At 44.8% G+C, this 15,148-nt stretch overlaps 1 protein-coding gene across 4 annotated transcripts in view; it reads right to left on the reverse strand.

Annotated features, from left to right (window-relative positions):
• Nucleotides 1-15,148, reverse strand: part of SAMD4A (sterile alpha motif domain containing 4A) — a 208,134-nt gene that overhangs the window by 74,598 nt on the left and 118,388 nt on the right. For all 4 annotated transcript variants that reach the window (XM_070419414.1, XM_070419402.1, XM_070419420.1 and 1 more), the window contains one exon: nt 4,997-5,515. In XM_070419414.1, coding sequence (XP_070275515.1) covers nt 4,997-5,515 — 519 coding nt within the window. The remainder of the gene's footprint in view (nt 1-4,996; nt 5,516-15,148) is intronic.

Here is a 15,148-nt window from a genome sequence, read left to right on the forward strand (position 1 = left end):
CTTCCCTCTTATCTCTTTGGAATCACAACTTTCTTCATCCCTTAAATGCCTGCCATGTGTGTAACACTCCCAATTTACATCTACTGTCCATCCTTTATTAATTCTCGGTCCTCATCTTATTTGACCAATCAGTAGAATTTTATTCAGTTGATCACTCTTTCCTCCATGAAACATTTTCTTCATTTGCCTTGGCAGACACACACACTTTTGACATTTTCCCAACTTCAGTGATTTCTCTTTAGTGTCTTTTGCTGCTCCTTCCACTGTTCCCAGCCTTCCTGTTGAAGTACCCAGGGTTGGTCCTTGGTCTTCTCTATGTACATCACTATGTTGGTAATCTCAATTAGTTTCATGGCTTTAAATACCACCCAATGTGCTAGTAACTCCCAAATGTCTATCTCGGAGCAGTTTTCTCTCCCAAACTACACACTCATAAATCCAACTGCCTACTAAGCACCTCTGATTGTCTAACAGACATGCAAGCTCATCATACAGGACTTTGAACTCCCAATCTTACCCTGAAACCTATTCAGTAAATAGGGACTTCCCTATCTCAACTAATGTCAAGGCCGTCCTTCTAGTTGTATAAGCAAAAATCCTGGAGTCATTCTTGAATTCTCTCCCACACACCCTCTTTACTTCTGTCGGGAAAACTTGTTGGCTCTACTTCCAAAGTATATCTAGACTCTGACCCTGTCTCCCCCTGCTCCCCTCTACCGCAGCCATCTTGGTCTGAGTCACCAGATTACTGCAATAGCCTCTTAACTGTTCTTTGTGTTTTTACCCTTGCCCTACTATAATCTATTCTTAATACAGCAGCCAAAGTGATCCCTTTAAAATGTGAGTCAGACCACGTCATGCATTCACCAAAAATCCTCCAACGGCTTCCTGGTTTATTGAGAGTAAAAGCCAAACTCCTGGCAATGACCTACATGCCCTGTAGGATCTGTCCCTCCCATTACCTCCGTAACGCCGACCACTGTGTATCTCACTCACTCATTCCCTTTCAGCCACCGGCCTTCTTGCGTTTCCCCAAACAGGCTGGCACTCCACTGTTTTGGGATCTTTGCTCTAGCTTCTCCTCTGACTGGACTACTCCTCCCTCAGACACCACTTGCCTAAACACCTCGCCTTCACTTCGTTGCTCGCACATCACCTGCTCGATGAGGTCTACTCTGATCACCCTATACCACCTCACCAAGTAGGTCTGATCCTCCTGATCCTACTTTTTCTTATTTCTATGTTGCTTAATCTCTTAGGCTGCAGGCTCCACGAGGAAGGACGGCTTTGTCTTGTCCACTAACATAGCCTGAGTGTCTGGAGCAGGGAGGCATATCCTGGTGCTCAGTGAACACTCTCTACGTGAATGAACAAGCAAATGCGTGAATCAGTGATGCATGTCCAAGTCAATACTGAACCCTCAAGCAATCCACCTTGGAACATTCCTCTGCTCCACAGCTAATGCTACTTTTATTACCTCGCCACTGAGGCTTTGAAACTCACTGGTTCTGCACTCATCACTTGCTATCTGTCCACAGTACCTCTTCCAATGTTGCTCATGTCATCCCCATGCCCATGTTGTCATGCTTGGCCGCTTTAGGGCTCTCGGGCCCCTCCCCTTGGTCTACTCTTATTGTCTTTACTCACTGCCACGTGCTGCATGAACCTCTGCTTCCTCTTCACACTATACCAGTGATGGCGAACCTTTTGAGCTCGGCATGTCAGCATTTTGAAAAACCCTAACTTAACTCTGGTGCCGTGTCACATATAGAAATTTTTTGATATGTGCAACCATAGTAAAACAAAGACTTATATTTCTGATTTTTATTTTATATATTTAAATGCCATTTAACAAAGAAAAATCAACCAAAAAAAATGAGTTCGCGTGTCACCTCTGACACGCGTGTCATAGGTTCGCCATCACTGCCCTATAACCTGCCTGCACACTGTTACTTCCACTGCTTTGCCACAACCCATGTTCCTACCCTCAGTGGCCTCCCCCGGCTCCTCCCTAGATGTCCATCCCAGTGTACTTCCTACTTCCTCTGCAAGGCTTTCCTGACCCTCCAGTTCACAAAGATTTCTCCACTCCCTACATTCACAATCCTTATAGTATGGACTCTCCCCCACCACACGCCCCTCAGCTGAAACAGCCCTATACTGCCTTGTGGCAGCTCTTAGAGGTTTTTTTTTAAACTACATTTTTACATAACTCATGAATTGTTATATAAAATTTCTGTGGATAAAAGTCTGGGGAAAAGGGAACATTTAATTTTTAATTGTGAGGCTGATTGATACATTTTCTCTCTCTGTTTATATTATAGGCTCCCTGAAGGGGGAAATACTTCCCTTAAACTTCCTTATATCCCATAGACTCAAACACAGCACTAAGCATCTGTGGATGAAACAAGTGTTTGCGGGGTAGTTGAATGATTCAGAATTCACAGAGGGAGGAGGCCACAAATGCTAAGGCATGTTGCTAGAGCACAATGATCAAAGGAATAAAATAATGGAGTCAACCGAGGTTAAAAATAAAAAACTGTGTAAGGGGGGGTTAGTTTCTTTTCATTAACCATCATTAATGTGGCTGGTAATTTGAGAATATGAAGCACTAACTGATTTCAGTTCTTTACTTACTAGTATAATCAGGTTGTTTTGTGCAGATATTTTTTCCGATTTGAAAGAGGGGGAAAATGCAGCTCTTCGGTGCAGCAGACGGGACCCTGACACCTTAAGTCTGAGCCCTTTTCTACTGCAGTGAAATGGCCACGAGGCCCACGAGACCACTCTGCCAGGCTGGGGCCCAGGAAAGGTGCTTTTATCAGGTGACCATCAGAAGATGCAAATGAGGACACTGTCTGAGTATCAGTGTTTGCACTTTGCTCCTCACTGTCTTTTTTTTTCTTTTTCCAGAGAGTAAGGAAAGGGAGAGAGGTAGAAACATCAATGATGAGAATCATTGACTGGCTGCCTCCTGTACACCCCATACTGGGGATGAAGCTCAAAACCCGGGCATGTGCCCCAACCGGGAATCAAACCGTGACCTCCTGGTTCATAGGTCGATGCTCAACCACTGAGCCACGCCAGCTGGGCTGCTCTGTGGACAATGCAGAGGGGGGAAAAGCAATGACATTAATGTTTTGTTAAAGAGATATCATTAAAATACAAGTGTCGACATGGCCTAAGTGTTTGAATGAAACTTTATGGAGGAGAGATCTGAGCTCTTATCTTCTTTGTTCAGGAACAGGGCTCCAACCCCTTTCCTCTTCCTGTGATATGTAATCTAGTTATCTTGTTAAACCTTCAAGTCCTTTTCTGCTCAAGTGCTACACAGGGACCTAAAGATCTGGGAGGCCATGATAGCATCTCTGCACTTTCTCCTCTCGGTGAGGCTGGTGGCCACAGTGAAAAACACGAGTACCTGTTAACTACAATTTGACACCATCTCGAAGGCACAAATCTTGTCAAGACCCAACCTTGAATGTTTAAATCAGTGGAGCAGAAAGGTGGTGGCCCAAGACTAAGGTCCAGACAAATGACGTCAACTCAACCCCTTACAACACAAAAGACCAAGTTTTGAGAGGGCAAGTGGCTCAGAGCTTGCGTCTGTCCTGCTGTCAAGGAGTTTTGTAACGACTTCTAGGTTCTGTCCCAGACCCAGGAAACCTGGGCCAAGAAGTTCTGTCACCCCAGCTTGCATCGTCTGCTCTAACAGTCCCAGCATCACTCTCGTCACTGGAGGGTAGCAAAACCGTTCCCCGGATTACTAGTCTGTAAGAAAGGCAGTCACCAGAACCTCTGACATAATAAATTAATGATGCAATAATCACCCCATTCTCCAAATGTGCAAGTTATTGGTATCTCAATGCAAATGTAGAAAGAAGAATTTAAATCTCATGTTGTAGCATCATCCCTGCAGTATCTTAATTATGGTACTGTTTCAATTGATGGAGTTATAATTCAGCACCCCTCCGTATGTGAGAAGGCCATTTTAAAAGGCCCATTTGCCAAAAAAAAATCCAAGTGGTGGTAGAGGCCAAGAAGCCGTCACTGCCAATTTTTAATACTCTCCTATCTTTTAGGTGGGGGTTCCTGCATGTTCACTGGCATCTAAGCTCTAACCACAGAAGCGTTGCCCTGAGGAAGTCATCTCAGCACTGAGACTGTATTCACAGACTCGTGCAAACTAGCATCAAGGAGCTCTGTTTGATGACCGCCCACTCTCCCAAGCTGCTACTTTGCAGAAGCACCAATGGCATTTTGAGAAGACTCTGGCCCTCGTCCCAGCTACGGGTAGGGCACTTGGCTTTCATGGTCAAAAGAGTAGGAAGCTGTCCTTTGCTGCCCCTGTGCCCCTGCAAAGCATGTCCTGACCCACATCTCCTAAGAGGTTAGACTGAGCGAGAGAAGACCACAGCATTCACACCAGGCCACAGCACAGAGCAGCATTCTCAGTTAGCAAACCTGCTCCCCCTGGCCAGGAGGAAACGTGCCCCTAACAACTGGGGATAACACCAGGAGATGCAAGGGAGGGAACATTCCAGGGAAAATTTTTTAAAAAAAAGAAAAAGGGGGAAATGCACAAAGCCCTTGAGGCTGCCTGGTTAACCAGGGGTTAGAATGAGGTTTGGAAAATCACACACAACAGCATCTTGGCAAATCCAAAGACCCCGGGGTGAAAGACACGTGGGTGAAAGCATTTCTATTAGTGGAAACAGGAAGTTTCCTTCTTTCACCAACTTATTCAAAAAAATCTTTTAAATCTCTTTTGTAACCCAAATTTGGACCATCAATCATTTTTACCTGCCCAGCATTTCATCCTTCCAGAGTCAAAAGAGCAACAAAGGCGGGGTCCGAAGATCCCTTCCCACAGCCAATCACAATCAGCCCTTCTCTCCCGGGGTGACCTGTGCTCAGAGCAGACATTCCCAGCAGGCATGCCACACACAGCAAGTCGCCAAACCAGACTGCGCTAAAGGGCTTCCAGGGGACTTACTTGTACTTGTGCTGGTTCCGATCGTATTGATTGTGGTGGGGACGGATGAGGAGGAGTAGAGGGGCACATGGCCGTTCTCGCACCCCAGACTTTTGTCCTGCCAGTTGGAGGCGTTGATGCAAATCCCAGAATCCCGAGAGTTCTGCCACCCGTTGAGCTTGTCGTCGGAGTTCTGTCTTTGGTGATAGTAGTGTGTCTGCCCATAATCCACAGAGTCCGAGCGGCCTCGGTTCTGGCCACCGAAGCTGGTTGACGTGCGGTCCTCCAAGTGATTCAGCCACATGGCTAAAGCACTGCGGTCTTCCAACGAGGTGGCCGGATGTATCAACGCATAGGACAGCAGCTGCCTGCTCTCCTCGATGTGCTGGTTGTGTTCGATAGAGTGCGCCAGGATCTTGGGCAGCAGTTTCATATACTCTACTTTTGCGTCGAGGTTTCCTGGCTTCAGCAAAGGCAGGTGAGTTAACAGGAGGGAAATCACTTTATCCTTGGATTCCTGTTGCCATTGGTTAATGATTCCTGGGAAGGAAAACAGACAGGGCACATAAGTAAACAAGGCCACAATGACACAGAACACCACACGGCAAAGAGAATGCCTGTGGGTTAGCGTCCCCATCCAGGTGCTCTGACTAAATTTTCTCAAAACAGCCCATGCATCAGATTGGATAACTGACCTCAGACTGTCAGGGGGCAGTGCCTTCAGTAAAACAGGGAACAAACGTTCTTAGATGTTTTTGGTCCTTAATCTATTTTTCACTTAGGTCTCCAAAGAGGCTACAACTACTTTGGTACAACCAAATAGAATTACAGCCCTGGTTTTTGTTGTTGTTTTCTTTTTCTTAGACATCTTCTGATAGATGGGGGAGGAGTAGATACAGAATACTAAAATCTCTATAAAAAAAGGCAAGTTTAATCAAGGGTCCATATACTGGAGTCCTTGAGGATAAGGCTGCTTCCCACCCCTCCCCCACCTCCAGATGTCTGTGGAAAAGTGGTTTACATCCTGGTAAAGGCATTTGTGTGAAGTTGGTAAGACTTCTGAGATGGAGAAATATGTCAAGGGAAAAAAAAGGACTCCCTCATCCTCGTGAAGTAAGCCTGCACCTCGCTCCTAAGAAGCTGACTCAGAAAACGACTGTGAGCTCAAGTCTCAAAGGAGCAATGAACTCAGGCCCCACTGCTGATCACGTATGGAAGCTAGCTTTCTCCATGTATACAAGGTCTGTCTGGTTGTCTCTACTGTGGTAAAATATATGTAACATATTTATCATTTAAACCATTTTTTAAAATACGTTTTTATTGATTTCAGAGAGGAAGGGAGAGGGCTAGAGAGATATAAACATCAATGATGAGAGAGAATCATTGATTGGCTGCCTCTTGTCCACCCCACACTGGAGATCAAGCCCGAAACCTGGGCATATGCCCTGACCAGGAATCGAACTGTGACCTCCTGGTTCATAGGTCGACGCTCAACCACTGAGCCACACCGGCCGGGCTAAATTATTTTTAAGTGCACAATTCAGTGGTATTAAGTCCATTACAATGTAGAGCAACCATTACCACCATCCATCTCTAGATCTTTTTCATCTTCCCAAACCAAAAGTCCATACTCATTAAACAGTAACTCCCCATCCCCTCTTCACCATATCCCTGGCAATCACCATTCTTTCTGTCTCTGTGACTTTGACTACTCTGAGTACCTCATATAAGTGGGTTCACACAGTATTTGTCCTTTTATGACTGGTTTCTTTTATTTTGCATAATGTCTTCAAGATTCATCCATATGAAGATCTGTTTCTAACACACTCAAAAGGATCTCTTCGGATCAAAACCTGCTGCCTTTAGGTAAACATGGATATACAATGCACTTCGCCTTGACTGGCCTTTGAAAAGTAGCTTGTCCTGGGGACTGAGCTATCCACAGGACCTTCGGCCACAGGAAAGAAAGCTCTCTTCTAGAAAAGTCATTCCTGATACCTGAAAAACTCAACTTGATGACCCTACAAGGAGAGGCAGTCCCACTGGCTTTCACGCAGTATCTGCAGGGTTGAAAAGGGGCTTCTGAAATTGAGCATAAGGGGCTTCACAATTCTAGCAAGGCAGAAACATATCAGAATAAGCTCCAGAGGCATCACTGACTGTAAGTGCAAATGCAACAGCCACGTACTCTGAAGGCCCCTCAGGACCACAGGGGTGTATTCGGAGAAAAGTATCGGCAAGGTATGTAATGAAAAAATGTGGGTTTTGGAGTCAGGCAAACCTGGGCACGAATCCCAGATCTGCCACTTAATTTGCAGTGGAGCCTTGGTCAATCGATTACTTAACGTCTCTGAGCCTCAACTCTCTCATCAGTCAAGAGTGTTACTAAGAGCATCTGCTCTCCTCGTGTTGTAGGATTAAATGAGGTAATGTATCAAAATAACCATTCAAGTACTTGATGGTGGAAATAATTCCTTCTACTTGTCTCTATATTAGTCAGGCCCACAGTAGAGTGATATTGGGTGGTTTTGGATACCAAGTTTTTCAAAAAATATATTTTTATTGATTTCAGGGAGGAAGGGAGAGGGAGAGAGAGAGAGAAACATCAATGATGAGAGAGAATCATTGATTGGCTGCTTCCAGCAGATCCCCTACTGGGGAGCAAGCCTACCATCTGGGCATGTGCCCTTGACCGGAATCGAACCCAGGATCTTCAGTCCACAGGCCGACACTCTATCCACTGAGCCAAACCAGCTAGAGCTGGATACCAAGTTTTAAAAATAACGGACCAAAGACGACCCAGCAAAGGTCACAAAACCTCATCAGAGTTGGAAAAGGGGGACAAAGTAAAAAGGTGAAAGGCAATGGGGTTATTGAGCTTACAACTGAACAATATGAAAAGACGTTGACTCCTCTCCAGTAGAGATCTCTAAAGAAGATGAACAGTCATTTGGAAGTGGAAGTCTTCAAATCGAGGCAGGAAAGATTAAAATGGGATGTGGAGAAGAACCAAGTGCCAGAATGACAAAAGACCCAGAGGAGTCTCCAAGAAAGGCTCTACAGTCTGTCCTGGGGGCACGAGGAATAGAACTAGATGGTCTACAGAAGTGGATAGATATTGATATGGACTATGGAATTTCACATAAGGAATTTTAAATTTTCTAATATTCAAAATTTAAAAAGGAGGTGAAATTAATTTTAATGATAAATGTTATTTAATCCAATATGTCAAAATATTATTTCAACTTGTAATTAATCTAAAGTTATGGATGAAACATTTTCCATTCTTTGCTTTGTATGAAGTCTTTGAAATCCAGGGTGTATTTTACCACCAACAGCACAACTCAGCGTACACTAGCCACAGCCGGGAGGCTCAGAAGCCATGCGTGGCTGTGGCTACTGCACTGGCTTGGACAGTACTAGAGACATTCAGATGGGAAGGCGGGTGGGAGGGTAGAGATGACCTCGGCAGGTCCCTCCCAGCTCCCTGACTATATTTAGCTAACTGCCACCTGACACAAGACAACCTTCATGCATCCCACTAGGTATAGCCTCCCTTTTAAAGTTGCTCCGGGAGATGGAAAAAGCACCAATTCTAACTTTCTCATCAATACATTTTCAGCAAACCTGGCTTGTGATAAATCATGAATATGCTTAAGATGAAGACAAAATCTCTTCATTAAGCCCAAGTTGCTCGACAGGCACTGGCAAGAAGCAAAAGGGCCTGAGAGGAAGATGAACCCACGTCCGACGCCAACACTGATCAGATGTGGCTAGTGTACGCCCTGGAGATATGTGTTTAAAAATACAATTTGGGAACAACCTTGAATAGAAATGCACGAGGCTCAAGGAACTCCCTAGCTTTCTGCTAGGTCACTTCCCTGTTTGGATACTGTCCCCTTCCGCAAAAGGTCATCTAAAAAAAAAATCAGGAACAAAAACAAACCGTAAACAGGATTCAGAGTACAAACTAAACATGTTATGCCCGTGAACCTCTCTGCCAGGCATTAACCTGGCCTCCAGAGGAGCAACAAGCACCGCAGAGAGCAAAGGGACACGAGGGGCCGCTGCCCGGTCCCGTCCAGGCCTGAATCGGTTCTTTCTCTGTCCTTGGGACAGCGCTGGGACGGGGTGGGGCTGTGACGTGGCCAGGAAGACAACTATGACTTTGTTTACCTGCCGCTGGGAACATGGACATAAGACTGCCTTCTGAGGGCCAGCTACACCGACTGGATCAAACTGTTTCTGTCACTGCCACAGCAGCCAGGCTGCCAGCTGACAGGACTCAATGTTTTCTGCACACCACGCACTCTTCTAAGTGCTGTCATATAATTACTCACTGAATCCTCACCAGAATCTTGGGCGGTAGGTCCTACAGCCTTCTCTTACAGATGAGGACACAGAGGCACAGAGAGGTCAAGGAACTTGTCCCAGGTCCCCTCGCTGGTGAGATGGCAGAACGGGAGTATGCAAAGTAGCATAAAGATGCATAAGGGTTATCATGCTAGAAGAGCTTGAACATGTTAAATGCATTAGTATTTATACTATATATAATTACATAATACATAAAATATATAACATATGATTAAGTATACAATTAGTGTACTAGTATTATTTTTATAAATATAATACAAGTATATTTATAGAGTAGATAGATCAGAAGAGTTGGTCAGCTATGGAAATAGAGGAAAAAAGGAGTTACAGAGACAATGTAGGTGTTACCTATTGTGGTTTTAAAATATGTGCACAATTTCCTTGACACTCTTCTCCAAAAGGTGGAGCCTACTTAATTCCCTTCCCTTTAAAGGAAGGCTGGACCTAGTGAGTCACTTCCCTCAACTAGAAAGTAGCATGACAGCGTGTGACATCACGAATTAGGTAACCAGAGGCACTGCAGCTTTGGCCTTGCTCTCCGGGGTCACACACTCTGGGGGAGGCCAGCTGCCATGCTGTGTGGACACTCCAGCAGCCCAATAGGGAGGGAGCTCTTGCTGGTGAGGAGCTGGGACCTCCTGTCACCATCCAGTGCCAGCCGGCAGCCATGGGAAAGGACCATCTTGGAAGCAGAAAGCCCCAGGTGACTGCACTCCAGGAACCCCGAGCCAGCACCATGCGTATTCCTGATCCATGGACTGTGTGGGATAACATGTTTATCGTTGTTTTAAGCTGCTATGCTTTGGGTGCTTTGTTATGTGGCCAGAGATAAGGAATACACCTATCCGAGTGCCCCTCTAGGAAAAAGGAATTTTAGGCATTTGGCTTTGAGTAGTTCAGTCCTTCGGGCAAAGTCATTTCCACCATGAGATGAACTCATGAAGCTAACCTGTTGGTGCTTAGCCTCACTGAGCCTCCCTCATCCTGATTATCCATTCACCAAACAACCTTAGGCCTATGATTTAGCTTCCCAGGTACCTTCCGGGAGAGAATGAACTGATCACACAGACTTGATGTATTTCTAGATTCTGTGATGATGATTTTTCAGGGCAACTTAATACTTGTAAATGGTTTCTGATTATGATTTGGCTTCCTGTGGTGGCCTTGCTGTGCCGATTATATGGACTCTGAGTACATTTGGTCCCTCTGATGATGGCTCCTCCTGGCAAATTAATAAGCCAGCATTGCAGGCTCTACTTCCTTGCTTTCTAGTTAGTACAGAATCAATCAGTCTCTCAGAGCATCCCCAGGGCACTGACGAGAGGGAGCATCTCCACCTGCAAACAGAAGTCAGGTCCCACATGTGGGGACTTGGTACATAATGGCTCAGTCCTGCCAGCTGCCCACTGGCCTTCTCTGTGGCATTCACACCATCTTCCTGAGAGAAAAGAGCTTTTACTGAGACGTGCATTCAGTGGATTCTCCTTACTGGAGAAGACCCAGGAATCCTCAAAATGGTCAATTAACTGATCACTTCTGTGAGGCAGTGTCTATTATTATCCACCCCAACATCGTTCTGTTCAGCAGACAATCTGGAAAAATTGAAGCCCAAGAACAGCAAGGTTTAGTGATGCCAACTCACCTCTATTAACTTTCTCTGAATACTTTATTATTTCTCTGGATAAAGACCAGAGATGTTACGAGCTTGCTGGCTGTTTTATGAAGGTAAAAGTCAATGATTTATAATTTATAAACCAGGGACATAGGAATACTAAAAAGAAAATCTTAGAAGAGCTATAATTAAAGGCCATTAGGATTAGGAAACTGTCCCAATGATTCTTGGAGTGACAAAGAGTGTGTTTGAATACCAAGTCTGGTATTATTACTATACAATGGCACTACACAACACTATGTCAATGTTTAAGGGCTCCAGTTGTTAGTAAATTACCCTTAAATTGCTATTTTATTATACCCTTGTTTTTGGTTTAATAACATTTGGCATCTCACAAGTGTATTTAGGCAATTTGCTCATGTGAGAAATGTCTGGAAATTAAGTACACACATCAAGAAGTATATATATTAAATAAATGTGCTAAAAGGAGGGAATACTCATGGGTCTTCAATGGTCAAATGTTCCTTGGAAGAATGTGTATTACAATCCTAGACATATCATGTAATAAAGGCTTCTAAGCAGTGCAACCCCGCACAATTGCAGGACAGACGGCCAGTGGTAACACCTCACACAATGTATTTGGAGTTGACAGGACACGTAAAAAAAAAAAAAAAAATCAGGGGTGAAATGGCAAATGCCCATGGCAAACAGTGGAATTCTTGTGTTGGCACCTTTACTTGCCTATTGTCTCCCAAGGTACTCTCTTGAGCTAGAGATGACTAAAGAAACAGCCCCATAATTTCGTGGATCCCTGCAAGAGATGTGGATTAGACCGGTGGTGACGGGGGACCCAGATGCTATGGAGTGACAGACACAGCTCCTGCACTTGCAAATGGTGCTTAGCCAGGTACAGAGGATTAAGAAGATAGGAATCTTCTCCCTTTTTTTCAAGGAGGTGATTGCTGGCTTCTGAGGCGGCCCCCTGGTTTTCATACCCTGTGTACTCTCTTCCCCTGTGTAATCTGAGCAGGTCCATGTGATCAGTAGAGTGTGGCGGGGGTGTTCTGAAATAGGTCATAAAAGGCCCTGCAGCTTCTATCTCGCTCTCTTGGTTCACTTGCTTGGGGGAAAGCTAGCCACATCAGGAACCCTGGGAGAGGCCCATGAGGGAGGAACTCAAGCTTGCTAATAGAGCCAATACCAATTCCAGCCATGTGAGTGAGCCACTCAGAAGTAGAGTCTCCAGCTTTAGTCATTCTCTTGACTACAACTTTGTGAAAGACAAATCTTAAGCCAGAACTCCCCAGCTAGACTGTCCCAAATTTCTGGCCCTCAGAAAACTAAGATAAACGTTATTATGTGAAGCCATTAAGTTTTGGGTAATTTGTTACACAAAAAATAGTTAACTTAGTTTAAAAAAAAACACCCCCACTCAAAATGCTACTGCCCTTTGAATTCACTAGAAAAGGCAGGGATCTATGTAGTGGATTCCATGGCCCATTATAACCACTGGAGCTTTCTCTGAGAACATGAAGGTTGTTAGGTGCTGGTCATTCAAAGACACCTGACTGTCCTCAAAGGGCAAGAACCAGGCAACTTTGGTCCCAAGAGACACCTACAGTGACCCACTTACTGCTCCAGAGGGATCTGGTCATCTCTTTCATGAGGATTTTCCATCTTCGTCACCTTTCTCCTGGGTATTACTGGCATGGTTGAGTGATCAAGGTGGCTCTTTTGCTCCAGAAGGACCCCAGGCCAACAGTGAACTAGTCCTGAGATCTCATCTAAGGGCTCAAATTAGGGTTGGGATTCACCTTCAGGCTTCTAACCTTCTGGCTATGACCAACTCTTGTAGGTCTGAGGCTGCCCATTCCCAGCAGGCACATAAAATAGGCCAGCTCCCCAACCCACTTGCCTCAGTTCTGACCTCTGGCCTTGCCTCCTGCATTTGTACCTGAAGCCCAGGTCTCATTCTGAGCTACAGACTCATCTATCCCAACTGCATTCTCCACATCTCGACTCAGATGATCTGAAAATTAACATGTCTAAAACTGAACTCGTGCTTTTATTCACTAGATATGCTCCTTTGTTCTTCTTCCCTAGCTCAGCACTTGATTTTTCCATCTCTTTAGTAGCTCAGGTTGAAACCTTGGAGTATCCTTGACCATCGTCCATCGTTTCTCTTACATCCCATGTTTAATCTGTTGGTAAATCCTGTCTGCCCGATCTCCAAAACAGATCCAGAATTTGTCTACCTCGCACCAAGCTTCTGCCTTCCACCCACTCCGACAGTCTATTACCAATGTAACAACCAGATGATCCTTTTATATTAGAATATAAGCCATACTATTTCTCTGATCAAACATTCCAGTGGTTTCCCATCCTATACTGAGTAAGAGCCATACAATGGCCTATCAGCCCCTCTATGATCTAGACCCCATCCCTGCTATATTCCTCATTCATTTTAGTCCATCCTGGCTTCCCTGAGGTTCCTTTAACATTCTAAATCTAGACACATGCCTACCTCCCTATCTTTGCCTTTGCTGTTTCCTCTAGCTGGACTGCTCTTTTAGCCCCCCGCCCCCCGCCCCCCGCCTGTCTTCTTAGTGAGACCTCCTCTATCCACACATCACCCTCTCACCCTACACTCCCTCATCCCCGCTGCCCTGCTTTATTTTTCTCTATAGTACTGATCATGTGACCTGCTGTGGACCATTTGTTTTCTGTTTTTCTCTATTAGACCATAAGCTCTACGAAGGTAGTAGAATTGTCTCTATTTTTCTATGTATTAACATTTCCTTATTAATCTCATTTTTAGTGGCCCTATAAAATCATGCCAGGCATTTTGTATAATAGTGATTTATTAGACTTTAGGATTTCTTACTCCAAATCTTAGGCACTTCCTAGAAATTTCCTTTAAATGAAGACCAACCGACTGGGTGACCTGCAAATAAAGGGTACCAACTGTCACCCAAAACTGTTCAGTCACCTTTCTCGTTTAACTCTGGAGAACTCTGATTACTTTTAGAAGTCAGATAAAAACAAAGAAAATACAAAGGAGGAAAATAAAATGATTTTCAAAATCTTTACTACACCCCCCTTCTCAATATTCTGTTTAGGATGGAAAATTTCCCCGTGTGCTAGAAAACAAAAGCATAATGGGTACTTTTTCTGATTGTAACTGACACCAATTAAAGTAATCTACATGACAAAGATTTGAGTGGCTGAGACAGCAGAATTAAATGTATTTAATACACTCTTTTGCAAACATCTGTTGAAGAAAGAAAACCAATGCCAATAGCTTGTGTTAAGACAGTTGAGTGTCCAAATGTTTTTAGCCATAAATGATTACGTTCTAACTAGAGGCCCGGTGCATGAGAGTCATGCACTTGCAGGCGGGGGGGGGGGGGGGGGGTACCTCAGCCTGGCCTGCGCCCTCTTGCAGTCCGGGAGCCCTTGGGGGATGTCCGACTGCTGCCGAGGAGGCGCAAGAAGCTCCCACTACCACCACTGCGCTGGCCAGCCATGAGCCGGCTTCTGGCTGAGCGGCACTCCCCCTGTGGGAGTGCACTGACCACCAGGAGGCAGCTCCTGCGTTGAGCATCTGCCCTCTGGTGGTCAGTGCGCATCATAGTGACTGGTCGTTCGGCCATTTGGCTAATTTGCATATTAGCCTTTTATTATATAGAATAAAACCTCATAGGAACAGGTCTCCTAAGGGTCAGATAAATTAGAGATGAAGAGCAGGTTACCTTACACTTGACAAATGCAAGACGGATCCTTGCAAACCACATTCAGCTAGTTTTTTCTACCATATCCCCTCGGACGAGAGGCTATAAATGTTGTAAAAGCAGGACGCTTTCCCACTCCCTAATCTTCAGTGCCACTCTCACGCCCAGACCACCATCAACAAAACCCCACAGACCACAAAATGACTCTCCAACAGCATTTCAAAGTGATGAATTTGCAATCCTCTTGCTGTCCTCTCAAAGGAGAAAAGCATGCTTTGTACTACTACAGTAAGTCCTCGTTTAACATGGTTGATAGGGTCTTGGAAACTGCACTTTTAATCAAAATGACATATAATGAAACCAACTGTACCATAAGCTAATTGATATAAACAAGAGTTAAGTTCCGATGGCAAATTTCTGGTCACAAATATATCACTAACTTCTAAATTAAGACCC

The sequence above is a fragment of the Myotis yumanensis genome, unplaced genomic scaffold, assembly GCF_028538775.1.
Source record: "Myotis yumanensis isolate MYYU_CA2020_CCGP unplaced genomic scaffold, mMyoYum1.0.hap1 SCAF_1, whole genome shotgun sequence".
Taxonomy (NCBI): domain Eukaryota; kingdom Metazoa; phylum Chordata; class Mammalia; order Chiroptera; family Vespertilionidae; genus Myotis; species Myotis yumanensis.